At 43.6% G+C, this 24,778-nt stretch overlaps 1 protein-coding gene across 1 annotated transcript in view; it reads left to right on the top strand.

Annotated features, from left to right (window-relative positions):
- LOC141073807 (RNA-binding protein Nova-2-like) overlaps positions 1–23,617 on the top strand; it is a 40,135-nt gene extending 16,518 nt beyond the window's left edge. The window contains exons 3-4 of the mRNA XM_073561252.1: positions 9,399–9,565; positions 22,142–23,617. Coding sequence (XP_073417353.1) covers positions 9,399–9,565; positions 22,142–22,984 — 1,010 coding nt within the window. The 3' untranslated portion in view covers positions 22,985–23,617. The remainder of the gene's footprint in view (positions 1–9,398; positions 9,566–22,141) is intronic.
- The last annotated feature ends 1,161 nt before the right edge of the window (positions 23,618–24,778 follow it).

Genomic DNA, 24,778 nt, shown 5'->3' on the forward strand with positions numbered 1-24,778 from the left:
CGAGAGTTTCTATGGGGATGGACTGTCTATGAAATAGAGCTTCTCTGGGGATGGTCTGTCTATGAGTGAGAGTTTCTCTGGGGATGAGCTTTGTATGGGTGAGCGCTTCTCTGGAGATGGGTTGTCCATGAGCGAGAGTTCCTATGGGGATGGACTGTCTATGAGCGACAGTTCCTCTGGGGATGGGCTGTTTTCATGGAGAGCTCTTCTTGGGGTGGATGTTGAGGTTTCTGTATGCAGCAGAATGTTATGTTGGCCTCTTTGGATATGACGGATGGACACCATGAGTGATCTATGGACTGTGACCTGAAGGCGCACACAGTAAAGCACACAAGCTGACATTGTTATTGGTTGGCTATTTTGGTGACAATATTGACTTTTTGTGATGCTGTGATAGATTGTAACTTGCTTTCAGATAATGTAGGGATTTATCTGCCCCTTGGGACCATTATTTACTGCGTATGGTGACGTCTAGTGGACATTTTTCACAATATTATAGAATGTAGAAACTTGTGTTATGTCCCGGGAAAAGGTGAATAGGTGACTGTGGAGAGATCTGGACTGTGTGTGGTTCTGACTGGTTCCTTGTGACATTGGAACTTGTGTATTACTTGGAATTTGCACTTGTTGTCTCGCGCCACACTGGGTGTGATAGCCCTCCATTTTGGGAGTCTTTTTCCTTACACTTGGGATGTTGCTTGAAGACTCCTATTTAATTTCCAGATGAACAAATGGGAGAAGGGGAAATAATTTAAAGGTGATGTCTGCTCTAGGGGTGGAGCCTGGGTGGCAGCTTTGGCTCGTCTTGGCCCTATTAGGCCAAAGCTTGAACTAAAAAAGGTTTCCATGGTGATGCTCACAGTCAGTCAAGCTCAGCAAAAGACAGCAGGTCTCTGTTGCCATGACGATGGCTGATGGTGAATGGCTGCCCATTGTGTAATGGGTTGCGGCTCAGACCTTTTGCTGTTTCCATAGTAAGCGCTGAACCCTGGCATCACCATGGAAACGTCAAGGTAAGCTGGCACCAGGCGCAGAGATGTCGAAACACTAGGGAGGATGCAGCGAATCTTCTCACTGAAGCGTGTGATAAATCATCTCTTTGTCTCCACTTTTCCGACTTTTGCTGCTTTATTTTTCTAGGTAGATTATAAGCAATCACTAAATCCTCTTGGAGTCTGTAACCTCCACATCGGCAGCGAATGTCGCACCAAAGTGTGTGTGTAGCGCTCGACAGGTACCTTCCCACCCCCAAAATTATACATGAGTGGAGGAGTGCACCCCAAATCATGCACGGCATCTCATGTTCATGTCACACGCTCCATAGTCACCCCGAGTGTCCAAAACTGGGGTTCCCATGGGAGCTCGAGATTGTAGATCAGGCAGCTACAACCTCCACGTATGATGAAAGGGAAAGCCCAAAATTACAAGACTCTTTGATAGCCAACTCAAAGCACCATGGACTTCAATTTTCATGGAGACCAACCTATAGATAGATATGTGTTAAAGAGTGATCTTCGCTGTTTTTTTTAATCTAACGCTCCTCCAACTGGCACAGTTTCAATGATTCTGAAACCATTTCTCTTTTTCTTCTGTGCCCTAAAGGCAGAACCAGCCTAGACAGGAACGTCTTAAGATCGTACAAAAAATAGCAAAAAAAATCTACAATCAGAATACAAAACAGCATAGGAATACAATACAAAACTAAGCAACAACATAAATATTATTTAGTGAAAATATGTGATCCTTGGATATGAATGTTAATATGATTCCTGACATATCTGATCTTTTCTCTCATATTTTTCTTTGAGTCGGGTCCTCGGCTCCGTCTAGTTAGACACACATAAAACATTGTAAGGATTAATGATAGCTGCAGGGTTAGTGACTTTACCCGAAGTGTTAATATTGTACCAAGTGATAGTCACATCATTGAATTAGGTGACATTATGAGAGTAACTGACACTACGCTGTAGATGACATCATCAGGGTAACTGACATTACCAGAATAAGTGACATCATCAGTGTATCTGGCATACCCAGAGAAAGTGATATCATCAAAGTAGCTGACATTACCAGAGTAGGTGACATCATCACAGTAACAGACACTATGCAGTAGATGACATCATCAGGGTGACTGGCATTACTAGAGTAACTGACATTACCAGAGTAGGTGATATCATCAGTGTAACTGGCATACCCAGAGAAAGTGACATAGTCAGAGTAAGGGCTCATGCTCACGTGCGATGAAATCGGACGAATTCAAACCAATAAAAAATCGGATTGAATTCGGACCAATGTTAATCTATGATGGTGTGCTCATCTGCGTTTTTTTTCCGGATCAAGATCGGGCTGGAAAAAAATCGCATGCTGCGATTGTCATCAGAAAACGGATTGCATCTCGCAATAGAAGTCAATGGGTGCAATAAAAAATTGCACAGCTCTTGCACAGCAATCGTACCATGCGAGTGATTTTTACGCACCGGTGTCCTTTGAAAACCCGGCAATTCATATGCGGCTATACAGTACAATCACACTCACAGGTTACAAAAGAATAAATAGAATACGTATATACACATACAATAGGTATATATATATATATATATATATGTATGTCAGTGACACACACATATATACAGTATATATCTTTATATTTCAAAGACAGATAGATAGCAGAATAGCAGATAATTCATTTGTCGGCTTCTGTAAAATCATTGCAGAACCCGACAGGATAGGACACATGGTTTACATACAGTAAACCATTGAAAGAACAGTTATATTTATATATGTCAGTGACTAATACTGTTGGTAGTATGTGTGTGTAAAATTTGGGACCTGTATCTATTTAATAAAAGAATGTATTCACGGGAAAAAATGGCGTGGGCTCCCGCACAATTTTCTGCGCCAGAGAGGGAAAGCCAGTGACTGAAGGCAGATACTAATAGCCTAGATAGGGGCCATGGTTATTACCCCCCCCCCGGCTAAAAACATCTGCCCTCAGCCACCCCAGAAAAGGCGCATCTCTAAGATGCGTCAATTCTGGCACTTAGCCTCTCTCTTCCCACTGCCCTGTAGTGGTGGCATATGGGGTAATAAGGGGTTAATGTCACCTTTGTATTGTAAGGTAACATTAAGCCCTGATTAGTAATGGGAAGGTGTCAATAAGACACCTATCTTTTACTAATCCTAAAGTTTGTAAAGGGTTAAATAAACACACACATGCAGAATAAAGTATTTTAATGAAACGAAAGAACACACAGTTTTGCCATCTTTATTCTTCTGCTAATCCAAACAATGCCCTCGATCTCCTGTAATAAATAAAAAATAAAAAACAACAATCTACCATACCTGTCCGGCGAACAGTCCCACGCTGTAATCCATATCTGGGGACATATACAGTTTACAGCCAGCAGTAGTGCTAATGCGACCACGCCGGCTGTAAACCGCTGAAGAATGAATGAGATGATGCCAGCGCTTGCTTCATAGACAAGCGCTGACGTCACTGAGTCTGCTCTCCCTGCAGGCCTGACCCGTGCTGAACTATGCAGTGTGGGAAAATGAACAGGCATTCTCCCACGCTCAAAGAGTTCACCGCGGGTCAGGCTGTGAGGCATTGCATCATCAGTGATGTCACCGCTACATACAGGTCCCAGATTTTACACACACATACTACTAACAGTATTAGTCACTGACTTCCATATGGCTATGTGCACACGTGTGGAATTCCCGCAGAAATTTCTGCAGGAATTCCATTCCGTGGGAAATATGCGAGAAATCCGCATTTTAAATTCCCGCGTATTCCCAGCGGAAAAACTAGTGATTTGCAAGCACAATTAGCTTGCAGAATGCTAGCGTTTTCCAAGTGATCTGTAGCATCGCTTGGAAAACTGATTGACAGGTTGGTCACACTCGTCAAACAATGTGTTTGACCAGTGTGACCAACTTTTTACTATGAAGCATTCCTATGTGTGCGGATTTTCCCGCGATTCCGCACAAATAATGAGCATGCTGCATATTTTTCCGAGATGCAATTCCGCCATGGAAAAATACGCAGCATTAGCACAGCATGTGCGGAATGCCATAGGATTGCATGGGACGCTTTGTTTTGCATTTTCGCAGCAAAATCGCGTGTTTAAAAACGCCACGAAAACGCAATAAACGCTATGTGTGAACTCAGCCTAAATCTAACTGTTCTGCATGGGTTTACTGTATATAAACCATGCCTCCTATCCTGTCGGCTTCTGCATTGATTTTACAGAAGCCGATAAATGAATTAAGGGCTAATCTTCTATCTATATCTCTAGGAAATATAAAGACATACATATATATATATATATATTTATATATATATACAGTATATATATATATATATATACACACACACACACACCGATTCTATGTGTATATGTATTCTATTTCATTATAACCTATTCTATTCTATACTGTACTCGGCAGATCATTTGCTGGCTCTTAATCTATCTATTTATCTATAATATAGCTTGAGAAAGGTCTGCACTTGAGACCCAAACGTCACCACATGGGCTATTAAAAAACACTTTTTTCTAAAATTTCATATGGTGTGCAGCCTCCATCTTTTTTGATTTTTTATTCATAAGGACTGGTATGTGCCTGAGAGGCTTTGCACCCTACTTTTTCCTGTGCTGTTGTTTCTTATTTTTTATCTATAATATACAGTATATATATGTTTTGAAGAATATTTTGTTTTAAAATGATGTGTAAATGACTTGGAGAAATGTTCTATGTAAAAGCTCATATTAAAATCGCATTGCAGTCTGATAGCCATCGCACTGCATTTGGATGTAAATCAGATGCTAGGTGTAAAAAATCGGATGACACTCGCATAACAAATGCATTACACTCGTCCGACTTTCCTGCATCAAAATCGGACCAATTTTTTAATCGCTAGTGTGCTTCTGCCCTTACTGACATTACGAGAGTAGGTGACATCATCAGAGTAACTGACACTACGCAGTAGATGACATCAGAGTAACTGACATTACCAGAGTAGGTGACATCATCAGAGTAACTGACACTACGCAGTAGATGACATCAGAGTAACTGACATTACCAGAGTAGGTGACATCATCACAGTAACTGACACTACGCAGTAGATGACATCAGAGTAACTGACATTACCAGAGTAGGTGACATCATCACAGTAACTGACACTACACAGTAGATGACATCAGAGTAACTGACATTACCAGAGTAGTTGACATCATCACAGTAACTGACGCTACACAGTAGATGACATCACAGTAACTGACATTACCAGAGTAGGTGACATCATCAGAGTAACTGACACTACGCAGTAGATGACATCAGAGTAACTGACATTACCAGAGTAGGTGACATCATCAGAGTAACTGACACTATGCAGTAGATGACATCAGAGTAACTGACATTACCAGAGTAGGTGACATCATCAGAGTAACTGACACTACACAGTAGATGACATCAGAGTAACTGACATTACCAGAGTAGGTGACATCATCACAGTAACTGACACTACACAGTAGATGACATCAGAGTAACTGGCATTACCAGAGTAGGTGACATCATCAGAGTAACTGACACTACGCACTAGATGACATCAGAGTAACTGACATTACCAGAGTAGTTGACATCATCACAGTAACTGACGCTGCACAGTAGATGACATCAGAGTAACTGACATTACCAGAGTAGGTGACATCATCAGAGTAACTGACACTACGCAGTAGATGACATCAGAGTAACTGACATTACCAGAGTAGGTGACATCATCAGAGTAACTGACACTATGCAGTAGATGACATCAGAGTAACTGACATTACCAGAGTAGTTGACATCATCACAGTAACTGACACTACACAGTAGATGACATCAGAGTAACTGACATTACCAGAGTAGGTGACATCATCAGAGTAACTGACACTACGCAGTAGATGACATCAGAGTAACTGACATTACCAGAGTAGGTGACATCATCAGAGTAACTGACACTACGCAGTAGATGACATCAGAGCAACTGACATTACCAGAGTAGTTGACATCATCACAGTAACTGACGCTACACAGTAGATGACATCAGAGTAACTGACATTACCAGAGTAGGTGACATCAGAGTAACTGACATTACCAGAGTAGTTGACATCATCACAGTAACTGACATTACTCAGTAGATGACATCAGAGTAACTGACATTACCAGAGTACGTGACATCATCAGAGTAAATGACACTACGCAGTAGATGACATCAGAGTAACTGACATTACCAGAGTAGGTGACATCATCAGAGTATCTGACACTACGCAGTAGATGACATCAGAGTAACTGACATTACCAGAGTAGGTGACATCATCAGAGTAACTGACACTGCGCAGTAGATGACATCAGAGTAACGGACATTACCAGAGTAGGTGACATCATCCCAGTAACTGACACTACACAGTAGATGACATGAGAGTAACTAACATTACCAGAGTAGGTGACATCATCAGAGTAACTGACACTACACAGTAGATGACATCAGAGTAACTGACATTACCAGAGTAGGTGACATCAGAGTAACTGACATTACCAGAGTAGTTGACATCATCACAGTAACTGACATTACTCAGTAGATGACATCAGAGTAACTGACATTACCAGAGTAGGTGACATCAGAGTAACTGACATTACCAGAGTAGTTGACATCATCACAGTAACTGACATTACCAGAGTAGGTGACATCATCAGAGTAACTGACACTGCGCAGTAGATGACATCAGAGTAACTGACATTACCAGAGTAGGTGACATCATCCCAGTAACTGACACTACGCAGTAGATGACATCAGAGTAACTGACATTACCAGAGTAGGTGACATCATCAGAGTAACTGACACTACACAGTAGATGACATCAGAGTAACTGACATTACCAGAGTAGGTGACATCATCAGAGTAACTGACACTACACAGTAGATGACATCAGAGTAACTGACATTACCAGAGTAGTTGACATCATCACAGTAACTGACACTACACAGTAGATGACATCAGAGTAACTGACATTACCAGAGTAGGTGACATCATCAGAGTAACTGACACTACGCAGTAGATGACATCAGAGCAACTGACATTACCAGAGTAGTTGACATCATCACAGTAACTGACGCTACACAGTAGATGACATCAGAGTAACTGACATTACCAGAGTAGGTGACATCAGAGTAACTGACATTACCAGAGTAGTTGACATCATCACAGTTACTGACATTACCAGAGTAGGTGACATCATCAGAGTAACTGACACTGCGCAGTAGATGACATCAGAGTAACTGACATTACCAGAGTAGGTGACATCATCCCAGTAACTGACACTACGCAGTAGATGACATCAGAGTAACTGACATTACCAGAGTAGGTGACATCATCAGAGTAACTGACACTACACAGTAGATGACATCAGAGTAACTGACATTACCAGAGTAGGTGACATCATCAGAGTAACTGACACTACACAGTAGATGACATCAGAGTAACTGACATTACCAGAGTAGTTGACATCATCACAGTAACTGACACTACACAGTAGATGACATCAGAGTAACTGACATTACCAGAGTAGGTGACATCATCAGAGTAACTGACACTACGCAGTAGATGACATCAGAGCAACTGACATTACCAGAGTAGTTGACATCATCACAGTAACTGACGCTACACAGTAGATGACATCAGAGTAACTGACATTACCAGAGTAGGTGACATCAGAGTAACTGACATTACCAGAGTAGTTGACATCATCACAGTAACTGACATAACTCAGTAGATGACATCAGAGTAACTGACATTACCAGAGTAGGTGACATCATCAGAGTAACTGACACTACGCAGTAGATGACATTAGAGTAACTGACATTACCAGAGTAGGTGACATCATCAGAGTATCTGACACTACGCAGTAGATGACATCAGAGTAACTGACATTACCAGAGTAGGTGACATCATCAGAGTAACTGACACTGCGCAGTAGATGACATCAGAGTAACTGACATTACCAGAGTAGGTGACATCATCACAGTAACTGACACTACACAGTAGATGACATCAGAGTAACTGACATTACCAGAGTAGGTGACATCATCAGAGTAACTGACACTACACAGTAGATGACATCAGAGTAACTGACATTACCAGAGTAGGTGACATTATCAGAGTAACTGACACTACACAGTAGATGACATCAGAGTAACTGACATTACCAGAGTAGGTGACATCATCAGAGTAACTGACACTGCGCAGTAGATGACATCAGAGTAACTGACATTACCAGAGTAGGTGACATCATCACAGTAACTGACACTACACAGTGGATGACATCAGAGTAACTGACAATACCAGAATAGGTGACATCATCAGAGTAACTGACACTACACAGTAGATGACATCAGAGTAACTGACATTACCAGAATAGGTGACATCATCACAGTAACTGACGCTACACAGTAGATGACATTAGAGTAACTGACATTACCAGAGTAGTTGACATCATCACAGTAACTGACGCTACACAGTAGAAGACATCAGAGTAACTGACATTACCAGAGTAGTTGACATCATCACAGTAACTGACGCTACACAGTAGATGACATCATCTGGGTGAATGGCATTAACAGAATAAGTGACATCATCAGAGTAACTGACATTACCAGAGTAAGTGATGTCATTGGGATAATTGATTGACAGTTATACTGAATCATTATGAGTGGTAACATGATCAGCCATAATTATACAATCAGGGCAAGTATAAATGGCAGGGTAAGTGACATGTAAGATGTGTAATGGAGATTTCTAGAATGTGACATCATTAGGTAATAGTCATTGCCAGGATAGTGACATCATCACATCATGGGACATGTGACTGTGCAGCCTGCTGCCTCAATTGGTCATTGCTGTGTCACGTGATGCATTTTTGATTATTCTCTGTAATTTTGTGGGTTTAAATCTTCCATCTGTGTCCATGAATCATCAGCTGTAGCCTCCGGGGGCAGTGACATTCCTGGAGGTATATACTACATTACTGAGAGGTCAGAGCTGCCTACTGACGCTCTCCAACAGACCCCACACCAGTCTCTGCTGCCCAAGGCAAGAAGTGATCTTGTGCTGTTTCCTCAAGACTGGAAACTGCATGGATAATCTGCACAGAAACTCAGACTATGCTGCCAACTAGGGGCGCCCCTGAGCAGGAGCTCCCATCTAATGGAGGCAGGAAAGATCATGGCCCAGGTGACAGTGAGGAGGGTAACAATGGAGGCAATGGGGCTTCTGATGGAGAGCAGTTAGGTGAGCGGCTGCTGATCTCCTAAACTTTTCTCATGTTCTTCTTGTTATTTACTCTGTCTGTCATGTGCCATAGGGACAACGGAGCGCGTGTGTCTGGTGCAGGGAACCGCAGAGGCGCTAATGTCTGTGCATAACTTCATAGCAGAGAAGGTGCGGGAGGTGCCACAAGGAGCAACCAAGTCAGACCTGGGTGTGCTCATCCCGGCGCACAACAACATCAGTGCCGAGCGGGCCAAGCAGGTCAGCGCCACTTCAAAGATTGCAGCATGTTGTAGATGTTGTGACTGTACACATGTTGCCCTGATTATATCACTCCAATATTTCTCAACCTCACATTATTCCTACCCAATATTTGCCATGTGATGTCATCCTTGTCCAATATTTACCTCTTATCTCATCCTTGCCCAGTCATTATCACCCTAACCATATTCGCCAAATATTCACTACCGTCTACCCACTGCGTCCAATATTTGCCCATTGATGCAATCCCTGCCCAAAATTTTCCAACATTATCCATCTCAGCCACATATTTACCATGATAACCCCTTTCCTTACAATATTTTCCACCCTTATTCCACTCCTGTCTAATGTTTGTTTCTCAGAGCCCATCCTTGCCCAATAGTTACAAACATGACTCCATGTATGGCCAATATTTACCATTCTGACACTATTCCTGATCAGTATTTTCAGGCTGATTTTGTCCTTATCTAATATTTACCACCCTTAGCACATTCCTGCCCAATATTTGACACTGTGATCCTATGCTTGTCCAATATTTGCCACCCTGATCCCATCCTAACCCAATATTTACCACTCTATTCCCATCCTAGCCTAATATTTACCACCCTGATCCCATGATTGCCCAATATTTACCACCCTGATTCCGTCCTAGCCCAATATTTACCAACCTGATCCCATGCTTGCCAAATGTTTACCACTTTGATCTCATCCAAGCCCAATATTTTCACCCTATTCTCACCCTAGCCCAATATTCAACATACTGATCCCATCCTTGCCCAACATTTAACATACTGATCCCATCCTAGCCCAATATTTAACGCACTGATCCCATCCTAGCCCAATATTTACCACCATATTCCCGTCCTAGCCCGATATTCACCACCCTGATCCCATGATTGCCCAATATTTACCACACTGATCCCATGATTGCCCAATATTTACCAGCCTGATTCCCTCCTAGCCCTATATTTACCACCCTGATCCCATCCTAGCCTAATATTTACCACCCTGATCCCATCCTAGCCCAATATTTACCACCCTGATCCCATCCTAGCACAATATTTACCACCCTGATCCCATCCTAGCACAATATTTACCAACCTAATCCCATCCTAGCCCAATATTTAGTACCCTAATCCCATCCTTGCCCAATATTTACCACCCTGATCCCATGATTGCCCAATATTTACCACACTGATCTCATGATTGCCCAATATTTACCAGCCTGCTTCCCTCCTAGCCCAATATTTACCACCCTGACTCCGTCCTAGCCAAATATTTACCACCCTGATCCCATCCTAGCCCAATATTTACCATCCTGATCCCATCCTAGTCCAATATTTACCACCGTAATCCCATCCTAGCCCAATATTTACCACCCTGATCCCATCCTTGCCCAATATTTACCACCCTCTACCCATCTTAGCCCAATATTTACCACACTGATCCCATCCTAGCCCAATTATTTACCACCCTAATTTCGTCCTACGCCAATACTTACCAGCCTGATCCCACCCTTGCCCACTATTTACCACCCTGATCCCATCTTTGCCCAATATATACCACACTAATCCCATCCTAGCCCAATATTTACCACCCTAATTTCGTCCTAGCCCGATATTTAAAACCCTGACCCCATCCTTGCCCAATATTTACCACCTTGATCCCATCCTAGCCCAGTATTTACCACCATGATCCCATCCTAGCCCAATATTTACTACCCTGATCCCATATTTGCCCAATATTTATCACACTGATCCCAACCTAGCCCAATATTTTACACCTTGATCTCATCCTAGCCCAATACATACCTCCCTGATCCCATCCTTGCCCAAAATTTACAAGCATGATCCCATCCTAGCCCAATATTTACCACCCTGATCCCATCCTTGCCCAATATTTACCACCCTGATCCCATCTTAGCCCAATATTAACCACCCTGGTCCCATGATTGCACAATATTTACCACACTGATCCCATGATTGCCCAATATTTACCACACTGATCTCATGATTGCCCAATATTTACCAGCCTGATTCCCTCCTAGCCCAATTTGTACCACCCTGATTCTGTTCTAGCCCAATATTTACCACCCTGATCCCGTCCTAGCCAAATATTTACCACCCTGATCCCATCCTAGCCCAATATTTACCACCCTGATCCCATCCTAGCCCAATATTTACCACCCTGATCCCATCCTAGCACAATATTTACCACCCTAATCCCATTCTAGCCCAATATTTACCACACTGATCCCAACCTAGCTCAATACTTAACACCCTGATCTGATCCTAGCCCAATATTTACCTCCCTGATCCCATCCTTGCCCAAAATTTACAAGCATGATCCCATCCTAGCCCAATATTTACCAACCTGACCCCATCCTAGCCCAATATTTACCACCCTGGTCCCGTCCTAGCCAAATATTTACCACCCTGATCCCATCCTAGCCCAATATTTACCATCCTATTCCCATTCTCGTCCAATATTTACCACCCTGGTCCCATCCTAGCCCAATATTTACCACCCTGATCCCATCCTAGCCCAATATTTACCACCCTGATCCCATCCTAGCACAATATTTACCACCCTGATCCCATCCTAGCACAATATTTACCAACCTAATCCCATCCTAGCCCAATATTTAGTACCCTAATCCCATCCTTGCCCAATATTTACCACCCTGATCCCATGATTGCCCAATATTTACCACACTGATCTCATGATTGCCCAATATTTACCAGCCTGCTTCCCTCCTAGCCCAATATTTACCACCCTGACTCTGTCCTAGCCCAATATTTACCACCCTGGTCCCGTCCTAGCCAAATATTTACCACCCTGATCCCATCCTTGCCCAATATTTACCACCCTCTACCCATCTTAGCCCAATATTTACCACACTGATCCCATCCTAGCCCAATTATTTACCACCCTAATTTCGTCCTATGCCAATATTTATCAGCCTGAATCCACCCTTGCCCAATATTTACCACCCTGATCCCATCTTTGCCCAATATATACCACACTAATCCCTTCTAGCCCAATATTTACCACCCTAATTTCGTCCTAGCCCAATATTTAAAACCCTGATCCCATCCTTGCCCAATATTTACCACCTTGATCCCATCCTAGCCCAGTATTTACCACCATGATCCCATCCTAGCCCAATATTTACTACCCTGATCCCATATTTGCCCAATATTTACCACACTGATCCCAACCTAGCCCAAAATTTACAAGCATGATCCCATCCTAGCCCAATATTTACCACTCTGATCCCATCCTTGCCCAATATTTACCACCCTGATCCCATCTTAGCCCAATAGTAACCACCCTGGTCCCATGATTGCACAATATTTACCACACTGATCCCATGATTGCCCAATATTTACCACACTGATCTCATGAATGCCCAATATTTACCAGCCTGATTCCCTCCTAGCCCAATTTGTACCACCCTGATTCTGTTCTAGCCCAATATTTACCACCCTGATCCCGTCCTAGCCAAATATTTACCACCCTGATCCCATCCTAGTCCAATATTTACCACCCTGATCCCATCCTAGCCCAATATTTACCACCATGATCCCATCCTAGCACAATATTTACCACCCTAATCCCATTCTAGCCCAATATTTACCACACTGATCCCAACCTAGCCCAATACTTAACACCCTGATCTGATCCTAGCCCAATATTTACCTCCCTGATCCCATCCTTGCCCAAAATTTACAAGCATGATCCCATCCTAGCCCAATATTTACCACCCTGATCCCATCCTTGCCCAATATTTACCACCCTGATCCCATCTTAGCCCAATATTAACCACCCTGGTCCCATGATTGCACAATATTTACCACACTGATCCCATGATTGCCCAATATTTACCACACTGATCTCATGATTGCCCAATATTTACCAGCCTGATTCCCTCCTAGCCCAATTTGTACCACCCTGATTCTGTTCTAGCCCAATATTTACCACCCTGATCCCGTCCTAGCCAAATATTTACCACCCTGATCCCATCCTAGCCAAATATTTACCACCCTGATCTGATCCTAGCCCAATACTTACCTCCCTGATCCCATCCTTGCCCAAAAATTACAAGATGTTAATATTTACCACCCTGGTCCCGTCCTAGCCAAATATTTACCACAACAAGCAAAAAGGCAGCAACACTTACCTGCCCAGGTCTAGAACAAATGCACTGCAGGGTGCAGCCAGCCCATAAAGCAAGATGTTAGCAACACAGGTGCAAAATACCAGATTAACAGCCACTCTCCACATACCCATTCCTGGAGGGGGTGACTGCCCAGTATACAATTGCACAATAAGGGTCCGCATAGGGTACCGTTCACACAAGGGAACTGCATGGTGTCTGGTTTACAGCCTATTAATCACGCCCCTACTATTCGATTAGGCGGGCTGGCCAGCACCCTCTCAATGCATCCCAGTGTGAACACCCCTCATACGAGACCAAACGTGTCTGGGCTCGGCTGCACCCCGAAAAATATAGTGCAAAAAGTTTAACTTTTAGTGAGGTATTAGCTGATATTTTGGCCGTGGGGAACTTTGGCGCAGTTTACGGGCTCACGTATTTTGGCCAAAATATCAGCTAATACCTCACTAAAAGTTAAACTTTTTGCACTATATTTTTCGGGGTGCAGCCGAGCCCAGACACGTTTGGTCTCGTATGAGGGGTGTTCACACTGGGATGCATTGAGAGGGTGCTGGCCAGCCCGCCTAATCGAATAGTAGGGGCGCGATTAATAGGCTGTAAACCAGACACCATGCAGTTCCCTTGTGTGAACGGTACCCTATGTGGACCCTTATTGTGCAATTGTATACTGGGCAGTCACCCCCTCCAGGAATGGGTATGTGGAGAGTGGCTGTTAATCTGGTATTTTGCACCTGTGTTGCTAACATCTTGCTTTATGGGCTGGCTGCACCCTGCAGTGCATTTGTTCTAGACCTGGGCAGGTAAGTGTTGCTGCCTTTTTGCTTGTTGTTATAAATGAATTTTTGAAGACCTGAGTCTTCTTTAGTGGCTTTGCCAAATATTTACCACCCTGATCCCATCCTAGCCAAATATTTACCACCCTGATCCCATCCTAGCCCAATATTTACCACCCTGATCCCATCCTAGTCCAATATTTACCACCCTGATCCCATCCTAGTACAATATTTACCACCCTAATCCCATCCTAGCCCAATATTTACCACCCTGATCCCATCCTTGCCCAATATTTACCACACTGATCCCATCCTAGCCCAATTATTTACCACCCTAATTTCATCCTACGCCAATATTTATCAGCCTGATCCCAGCCTTGCCCAATATTTACCACCCTGATCCCATCTTTGCCCAATATATACCACACTAATCCCATCCTAGCCCAATATTTACCACCCTAATTTCGTCCTAGCCCAATATTTACAACCCTGATCCCATCCTTGCCCAATATTTACAACCTTGATCCCATCCTAGCCCAATATTTACCACCATGATCCCATCCAAGCCCAATATTTACTACTCTGATCCCATATTTGCCCAATATTTACCACACTGATCCCAACCTAGCCCAATATTTAACACCCTGATCTCATCCTAGCCCAATACTTACCTCCCTGATCCCATCCTTGCCCAAAATATACAAGTATGATCCCATCCTAGCCCAATATTTACCACCCTGATCCCATCCTTGCCCAATATTTACCACCCTGATCCCATCTTAGCCCAATATTAACCACCCTGGTCCCATGATTGCACAATATTTACCACACTGATCCCATGATTGCCCAATATTTACCACACTGTTCTCATGATTGCCAAATATTTACCAGCCTGAGTCCCTCCTAACCCAATTTGTACCACCCTGATTCTGTTCTAGCCCAATATTTACCACCCTGATCCCGTCCTAGCCAAATATTTACCACCCTGATCCCATCCTAGCCCAATATTTACCACCCTGATCCCGTCCTAGCCAAATATTTACCTCCCTGATCCCATCCTAGCCCAATATTTACCACCCTGATCCCATCCTAGCCCAATATTTACCACCCTGATCCCATCCTAGCACAATATTTACCACCCTAATCCCATCCTAGCCCAATATTTACCACACTGATCTCATCCTAGCCCAATACTTACCTCCCTGATCCCATCCTTGCCCAAAATTTACAAGCATGATCCCATCCTAGCCCAATATTTACCAACCTGACCCCATTCTAGCCCAATATTTACCAACCTGATCCCGTCCTAGCCAAATGTTTACCACCCTGATCCCATCCTAGCCAAATATTTACCACCCTGATCTGATCCTAGCCCAATACTTAGCTCCCTGATCCCATCCTTGCCCAAAAATTACAAGCATAATCCCATCCTAGCCCAATATTTACCAACCTGACCCCATCCTAGCCCAATATTTACCACCCTGGTCCCGTCCTAGCCAAATATTTACCACCCTGATCCCATCCTAGCCAAATATTTACCACCCTGATCCCATCCTAGCCCAATATTTACCACCCTGATCCCATCCTAGTCCAATATTTACCACCCTGATCCCATCCTAGTACAATATTTACCACCCTAATCCCATCCTAGCCCAATATTTACCACCCTGATCCCATCCTAGCCCAATATTTACCACCCTGATCCCATCCTAGCACAATATTTACCACCCTAATCCCATCCTAGCCCAATATTTACCACACTGATCTCATCCTAGCCCAATACTTACCTCCCTGATCCCATCCTTGCCCAAAATTTACAAGCATGATCCCATCCTAGCCCAATATTTACCAACCTGACCCCATTCTATCCCAATATTTACCAACCTGATCCCGTCCTAGCCAAATATTTACCACCCTGATCCCATCCTAGCCAAATATTTACCACCCTGATCTGATCCTAGCCCAATACTTAGCTCCCTGATCCCATCCTTGCCCAAAAATTACAAGCATGATCCCATCCTAGCCCAATATTTACCAACCTGACCCCATCCTAGCCCAATATTTACCACCCTGGTCCCGTCCTAGCCAAATATTTACCACCCTGATCCCATCCTAGCCAAATATTTACCACCCTGATCCCATCCTAGCCCAATATTTACCACCCTGATCCCATCCTAGCCCAATATTTACCACCCTGATCCCATCCTAGTACAATATTTACCACCCTAATCCCATCCTAGCCCAATATTTACCACCCTGATCCCATCCTTGCCCAATATTTACCACACTGATCCCATCCTAGCCCAATTATTTACCACCCTAATTTCATCCTACGCCAATATTTATCAGCCTGATCCCAGCCTTGCCCAATATTTACCACCCTGATCCCATCTTTGCCCAATATACAGTCATATGTTAAAGTTTGGGCACCCCTATTAATGTTAACCTTTTTTCTTTATAACAATTTTGGTTTTTGCAACAGCTATTTCAGTTTCAGATATCTAATAACTGATGGACTCAGTTATATTTCTGGATTCAAATGAGGTTTATTGTACTAACAGAAAATGTGCAATCTGCATTTAAACAAAATTTGACCGGTGCAAAATAACAGCCTCTAGTCGCTTCCTGTAGCTATTAATGAGTTCCTGGATCCTGGATGAAGGTATTTGTGACCATTCCTGTTTACAAAACAATTCCAGTTCAGGTAATTTTGATGGTCACCGAGCATGGACAGCCCGCTTCAAATCATCCCACAGATGTTCAATGCTATTCAGGTCTGGGGACTGGGATGGCCATTCCAGAACATTGTAATTGTTCCTCTGCATGAATGCCTGAGTAGATTTGGAGCGGTGTTTTGGATCATTGTCTTGCTGAAATATCCATCCCCTGTGTAACTTCAACTTCATCACTGATTCTTGCACATTATTGTCAAGAATCTGCTGATACTGAGTTGAATCCATGCGACCCTCAACTTTAACAAGATTCCTGGTGCCGGCATTGGCCACACAGCCCCAAAGCATGATGGAACCTCCACCAAATTTTACTGTGGGTAGCAAGTGTTTTTCTTGGAATGCTGTGTTTTTTAGCCTCCATGCATAATGCCTTTTTGTATGACCAAACAACTCAATCTTTGTTTCATCAGTCCACAGGACCGTCTTCCAAAATGTAACTGGCTTGTCCAAATGTGCTTTTGCATAGCTCAGGCGACTCTGTTTGTGGCGTGCTTGCAGAAACGGCTTCTTTCGCATCACTTTCCCATACAGCTTCTCCTTGTGCAAAGTGCGCTGTATTGTTGACCGATGCACAGTGACACCATCTGCAGCAAGATGATGCTGCAGGTCTTTGGAGGTGGTCTGTGGATTGTCCTTGACTGTTCTCACCATTCTTCTTCTCTGCCTTTCTGATATTTTTCTTGGCCTGCCACTTCTGGGCTTAACAAGAACTGTACCTGTGTTCTTCCATTTCCTTACTATGTTCCTCACAGTGGAAACTGACAGGTTAAATCTCTGAGACAACTTTTTGTATCCTTCCCCTGAAAAGCTATGTTGAATAATCTTTGTTTTCAGATCATTTGAGAGTTGTTTTGAGGAGCCCATGATGCCACTCTTCATAGGAGAATCAAATAGGAAAACTACTTGCAAGTGGCCACCTTAAATACCTTTTCTCATGATTTGATACACCTGGCTATGAAGTTCAAAGCTCAATGAGATTACAAAACCAATTTAGTGCTTCAGGAAGTCAGTAAAAAGTAGTTAGGAGTGTTCAAATTAAGAAAATGATAAGGGTGCCCATACTTTTGCACCGGTCAAATTTTTTTAAAATGCAGATTGCACATTTTCTGTTAGTACAATAAACCTCATTTGAATCCAGAAATATAACTGAGTCCATCAGTTATTAGATATATGAAATTGAAATAGCTGTTGCAAAAACCAAAATTGTTATAAAGAAAAAAGGTTAACATTAATAGGGGTGCCCAAACTTTAACATATGACTGTATACCACACTAATCCCATCCTAGCCCAATATTTACCACCCTAATTTCGTCCTAGCCCAATATTTACAACCCTGATCCCATCCTTGCCCAATATTTACCACCTTAATCCCATCCTAGCCCAATATTTACCACCATGATCCCATCCTAGCCCAATATTTACTACCCTGATCCCATATTTGCCCAATATTTACCACACTGATCCCAACCTAGCCCAATATTTAACACCCTGATCTCATCCTAGCCCAATACTTACCTCAATGATCCCATCCTTGCCCAAAATTTACAAGCATGATCCCATCCTAGCCCAATATTTACCACCCTGATCCCATTCTTGCCCAATATTTACCACCCTGATCCCATCTTAGCCCAATATTAACCACCCTGGTCCCATGATTGCACAATATTTACCACACTGATCCCATGATTGCCCAATATTTACCACACTGTTCTCATGATTGCCCAATATTTACCAGCCTGAGTCCCTCCTAGCCCAATTTGTACCACCCTGATTCTGTTCTAGCCCAATATTTACCACCCTGATCCCGTCCAAGCCAAATATTTACCACCCTGATCCCATCCTAGCCAAATATTTACCACCCTGATCCCATCCTAGCCCAATATTTACCACCCTGATCCCATCCTAGTCCAATATTTACCACCCTGATCCCATCCTAGTACAATATTTACCACCCTAATCCCATCCTAGCCCAATATTTACCACCCTGATCCCATCCTTGCCCAATATTTACCACACTGATCCCATCCTAGCCCAATTATTTACCACCCTAATTTCATCCTACGCCAATATTTATCAGCCTGATCCCAGCCATGCCCAATATTTACCACCCTGATCCCATCTTTGCCCAATATACAGTCATATGTTAAAGTTTGGGCACCCCTATTAATGTTAACCTTTTTTCTTTATAACAATTTTGGTTTTTGCAACAGCTATTTCAGTTTCAGATATCTAATAACTGATGGACTCAGTTATATTTCTGGATTCAAATGAGGTTTATTGTACTAACAGAAAATGTGCAATCTGCATTTAAACAAAATTTGACCGGTGCAAAATAACAGCCTCTAGTCGCTTCCTGTAGCTATTAATGAGTTCCTGGATCCTGGATGAAGGTATTTGTGACCATTCCTGTTTACAAAACAATTCCAGTTCAGGTAATTTTGATGGTCACCGAGCATGGACAGCCCGCTTCAAATCATCCCACAGATGTTCAATGCTATTCAGGTCTGGGGACTGGGATGGCCATTCCAGAACATTGTAATTGTTCCTCTGCATGAATGCCTGAGTAGATTTGGAGCGGTGTTTTGGATCATTGTCTTGCTGAAATATCCATCCCCTGTGTAACTTCAACTTCATCACTGATTCTTGCACATTATTGTCAAGAATCTGCTGATACTGAGTTGAATCCATGCGACCCTCAACTTTAACAAGATTCCTGGTGCTGGCATTGGCCACACAGCCCCAAAGCATGATGGAACCTCCACCAAATTTTACTGTGGGTAGCAAGTGTTTTTCTTGGAATGCTGTGTTTTTTAGCCTCCATGCATAATGCCTTTTTGTATGACCAAACAACTCAATCTTTGTTTCATCAGTCCACAGGACCGTCTTCCAAAATGTAACTGGCTTGTCCAAATGTGCTTTTGCATAGCTCAGGCGACTCTGTTTGTGGCGTGCTTGCAGAAACGGCTTCTTTCGCATCACTTTCCCATACAGCTTCTCCTTGTGCAAAGTGCGCTGTATTGTTGACCGATGCACAGTGACACCATCTGCAGCAAGATGATGCTGCAGGTCTTTGGAGGTGGTCTGTGGATTGTCCTTGACTGTTCTCACCATTCTTCTTCTCTGCCTTTCTGATATTTTTCTTGGCCTGCCACTTCTGGGCTTAACAAGAACTGTACCTGTGTTCTTCCATTTCCTTACTATGTTCCTCACAGTGGAAACTGACAGGTTAAATCTCTGAGACAACTTTTTGTATCCTTCCCCTGAAAAGCTATGTTGAATAATCTTTGTTTTCAGATCATTTGAGAGTTGTTTTGAGGAGCCCATGATGCCACTCTTCATAGGAGAATCAAATAGGAAAACTACTTGCAAGTGGCCACCTTAAATACCTTTTCTCATGATTTGATACACCTGGCTATGAAGTTCAAAGCTCAATGAGATTACAAAACCAATTTAGTGCTTCAGGAAGTCAGTAAAAAGTAGTTAGGAGTGTTCAAATTAAGAAAATGATAAGGGTGCCCATACTTTTGCACCGGTCAAATTTTTTTAAAATGCAGATTGCACATTTTCTGTTAGTACAATAAACCTCATTTGAATCCAGAAATATAACTGAGTCCATCAGTTATTAGATATATGAAATTGAAATAGCTGTTGCAAAAACCAAAATTGTTATAAAGAAAAAAGGTTAACATATGACTGTATACCACACTAATCCCATCCTAGCCCAATATTTACCACCCTAATTTCGTCCTAGCCCAATATTTACAACCCTGATCCCATCCTTGCCCAATATTTACCACCTTGATCCCATCCTAGCCCAATATTTACCACCATGATCCCATCCTAGCCCAATATTTACTACCCTGATCCCATATTTGCCCAATATTTACCACACTGATCCCAACCTAGCCCAATATTTAACACCCTGATCTCATCCTAGCCCAATACTTACCTCAATGATCCCATCCTTGCCCAAAATTTACAAGCATGATCCCATCCTAGCCCAATATTTACCACCCTGATCCCATCCTTGCCCAATATTTACCACCCTGATCCCATCTTAGCCCAATATTAACCACCCTGGTCCCATGATTGCACAATATTTACCACACTGATCCCATGATTGCCCAATATTTACCACACTGTTCTCATGATTGCCCAATATTTACCAGCCTGAGTCCCTCCTAGCCCAATTTGTACCACCCTGATTCTGTTCTAGCCCAATATTTACCACCCTGATCCCGTCCAAGCCAAATATTTACCACCCTGATCCCATCCTAGCCCAATATTTACCACCCTGATCCCATCCTAGCCCAATATTTACCACCCTAATCCCATCCTAGCCCAATATTTACCACACTGATCCCAACCTAGCCCAATACTTAACACCCTGATCTCATCCTAGCCCAATACTTACCTCCCTGATCCCATCCTTGCCCAAAATTTACAAGCATGATCCCATTCTAGCCCAATATTTACCAACCTGACCCCATTCTAGCCCAATATTTACCAACCTGATCCCATCCTAGCCCAATTTTTACCACCCTGATCCCATCCTAGCCCAATATTTACCACCCTGATCCCATCCTAGCCCAATATTTACCACCCTGATCCCATCCTTGCCCAATATTTACCACCCTGATCTCATCACTTTCCAATATTTACCACCCTGATCCCATCCTAGCCCAATATTTACCAACCTAATCCCATCATTGCAGAACATTTACCTCCCTGATCCCATCACTATTTCTGTCAAACATTTAACACTGCTTTTATTCCAGACCAATATTTATCACCTTAATCTCATCCTTGTCTGATATTTAACACTCTGACCCCTTCTATGCCCATTATTTACCATCCAGCCTGAAGTGCTTTTCTTGTTTTACTTCCTTAGGCCAAACTAATTGTCCCAAATACAACAGCAGGCCTAATTATTGGCAAGGGTGGATCCACAGTTCGGAGTATCATGGAAGAGTCAGGGGCATGGGTTCAACTGTCCCAAAAACCTGCAGGACCAAACCTCCAGGAACGGGTGGTGACAGTGAGTGGTGAGCCAAATCAAGTTCAACGAGCCATACGAAACATCATACACAAAGCACGCGAGGACCCCCCACAGGGGACGGCCCATCTGAACATCAGCTACATCAACTCTCAGGGTCCTGTGGCCAACTCAAACCCGACAGGTTCCCCTTATGCTGGAGGGAGTGCCGAACCTACCATTGCCCCTTTTCCTACTGCACCACCCGCCCCTCCAGCCATTTCTGGTGGGGACCTCTTGGCCATCTCTACCGCCCTGAATACGCTGGCCAGTTATGGTTACAGTACAGGCCTTGGATTTAATCCCCTTGTCGGTGGCGTCCATCCAGCAGCAGTCAGTCTTCTAACATCCTACACAGGTGAAGCTACTCCCGCTCTCGGGCTCGGTGGGGGAGGAATTCTCATGGACAAGTTGGCTGCAGAAAGTGTTGCAGGCAAAGAAACACTAGAGATGGCAGTTCCAGAGACATTGGTGGGTGCAATACTGGGCAAAGGTGGCAAGACGCTTGTGGAATATCAAGAGCTGACAGGAGCCAGAATTCAGATCTCAAAGAAAGGGGAATTTGTTCCAGGAACGAGAAGCAGGAAAGTGACCATCACTGGACCCCCAGGAGCCACACAGGCAGCACAGTATCTGATCGGGCAAAGGGTGGCATATGAGCAAAATGTGCGGTCAAGCAACCCACAAAAAGTGGGATAAAATGCTTCTTTAATGTGGTGGGGGGAGAGGTTGACGAGTGGGTGGGAAGGGTGGGATGGGGTCATAGAGACAAGCAGATTCCATTTATTTGTCTCTGTGGGTTAAACGAGGACTTACACCTACACATCATTAAGAAGGACTCGACAACGGCGCCATAATATCAGGAAGCAGGACCAAATGGATTCTGTTATTGCCCCGTCTACCCTCCATTAACGGCAACATTAAAAACCCGAAAAATGTGAAGACTCAAAGGAGCAAAAGCAATAAGAGTAGATTTTGCACTGCAAAGATGAGTCCACTCACGGCCCCCCTGGACCTGACCCCCCGATGATGATGCAGAAGCAAGACTGGATGAAAACATGGCGGATGCTGTATTATGTGAACATATCACATGTCTCGGCCCGGCGACCGGGACTGAACCCTCGCAGGTGGCAATGACCTGCACCCAACAACATCTCATAGACTCATATGTGCCAAAACCTAGAACTAGTGCCAAACCACTGTCCTACTCTCGCAGGGAACCCCGCACAATGCCAGACCTGGTAGCTAGAATCCCACTGGGACAATGATAGAGACTGGACGATGTTATCCTCTCAGCTGCTTCTGTGATAACATTAAAAAAGGCCAAAATTGCTCCTTTTACTCCAGATGTAGATTTTTTTTGCAGATGAGTGTCGGAGAAATCAGCAGCAAGTGGCAGAAATAATTCCTGATATTTGCATCATCGGAAGTGTGTGGTTATTGGAATGTGATCATTGGTAAGTAATGTCGCCCTGCCACCCAGGTGTAGAGAAAAACTTGACAGCCCTCACACTAGACCCAGCTGTACTGTATACTAGTGTCACCCCATTGGGGGAGGTTACGTTAAAGGCCCGATTCACACTACATTAGGGCTCACCACAGACCTATAGTTGTGTGAAAAAGTATTTGCCCCCTTCCCGATTTCTTATTCTTTTGCATGTTTGTTACACTTAAATGTTTCAGATCACCAAACAAATGTAAATATTAGACAAAGATAACACAAGTAATCACAAAATGCAGATTATAAATGTATAAATGAAGGTCTTTATTATTAAGGGAAAAAGAAATCCCAACATACAGGGCACTGTGTGAAAACGTGCTTTCCCCGCTAAACCTAATAACTGGTGGGCCGCCCTTAGCAGCAGCAACTGCAATCAAGCATTTGTGATAAATGGCAATGAGTCTTTTACAACGCTTTGGAGGAATTTTGGCCGCTCACCCTTGCAGAGTTGTTGTAATTCAGCCACAATAAAGGGTTTCCAAGCATGAACTGCCTTTGTAAGGTCATGCCACAGCATCTCAATTGGATTAAGGTCAGGACTTTGACTAGGCCACTCCAAAGTCTTAATTTTGCTTTTGTTAAGCCACTCAGAGGTGGACTTGCTGGTGTGTTTTGCATCACTGTCATGCTGCATAACCCAAGTGTCACGCTCACACCCTGACTGGTGGGCGTGAGCCAGGGGGTTGTGGCCCCTCTGTGCCACAAACCAGACTACCCTGGAAGGGGCATGACTAGGACAGCTGCCTTGGTTTTCGCTGGAGCCTCTGATGGTGAGGTCAGGCTCTTGTGGCAGGCAGCTGCCAGGTGCCACTCCAGGGTGGTGTCTGGTTGTGGCTGCTGATCCCACTTGGGGAGAAGGTGGCACGGCTAAGACACTGGCAGATGGGCACGGCTGAGACACTGGCAGGCGGACACGGCAGAGACACTAGCAGGCGGAGGCGGCAGAGACACAGGGCAGGCGGACACGGCAGAGACACAGGTCAGGCAGACAC

Source organism: Dendrobates tinctorius, unplaced genomic scaffold, assembly GCF_039654945.1.
Source record: "Dendrobates tinctorius isolate UK_male_01 unplaced genomic scaffold, ASM3965494v1 ptg000315l, whole genome shotgun sequence".
Classification (NCBI taxonomy): domain Eukaryota; kingdom Metazoa; phylum Chordata; class Amphibia; order Anura; family Dendrobatidae; genus Dendrobates; species Dendrobates tinctorius.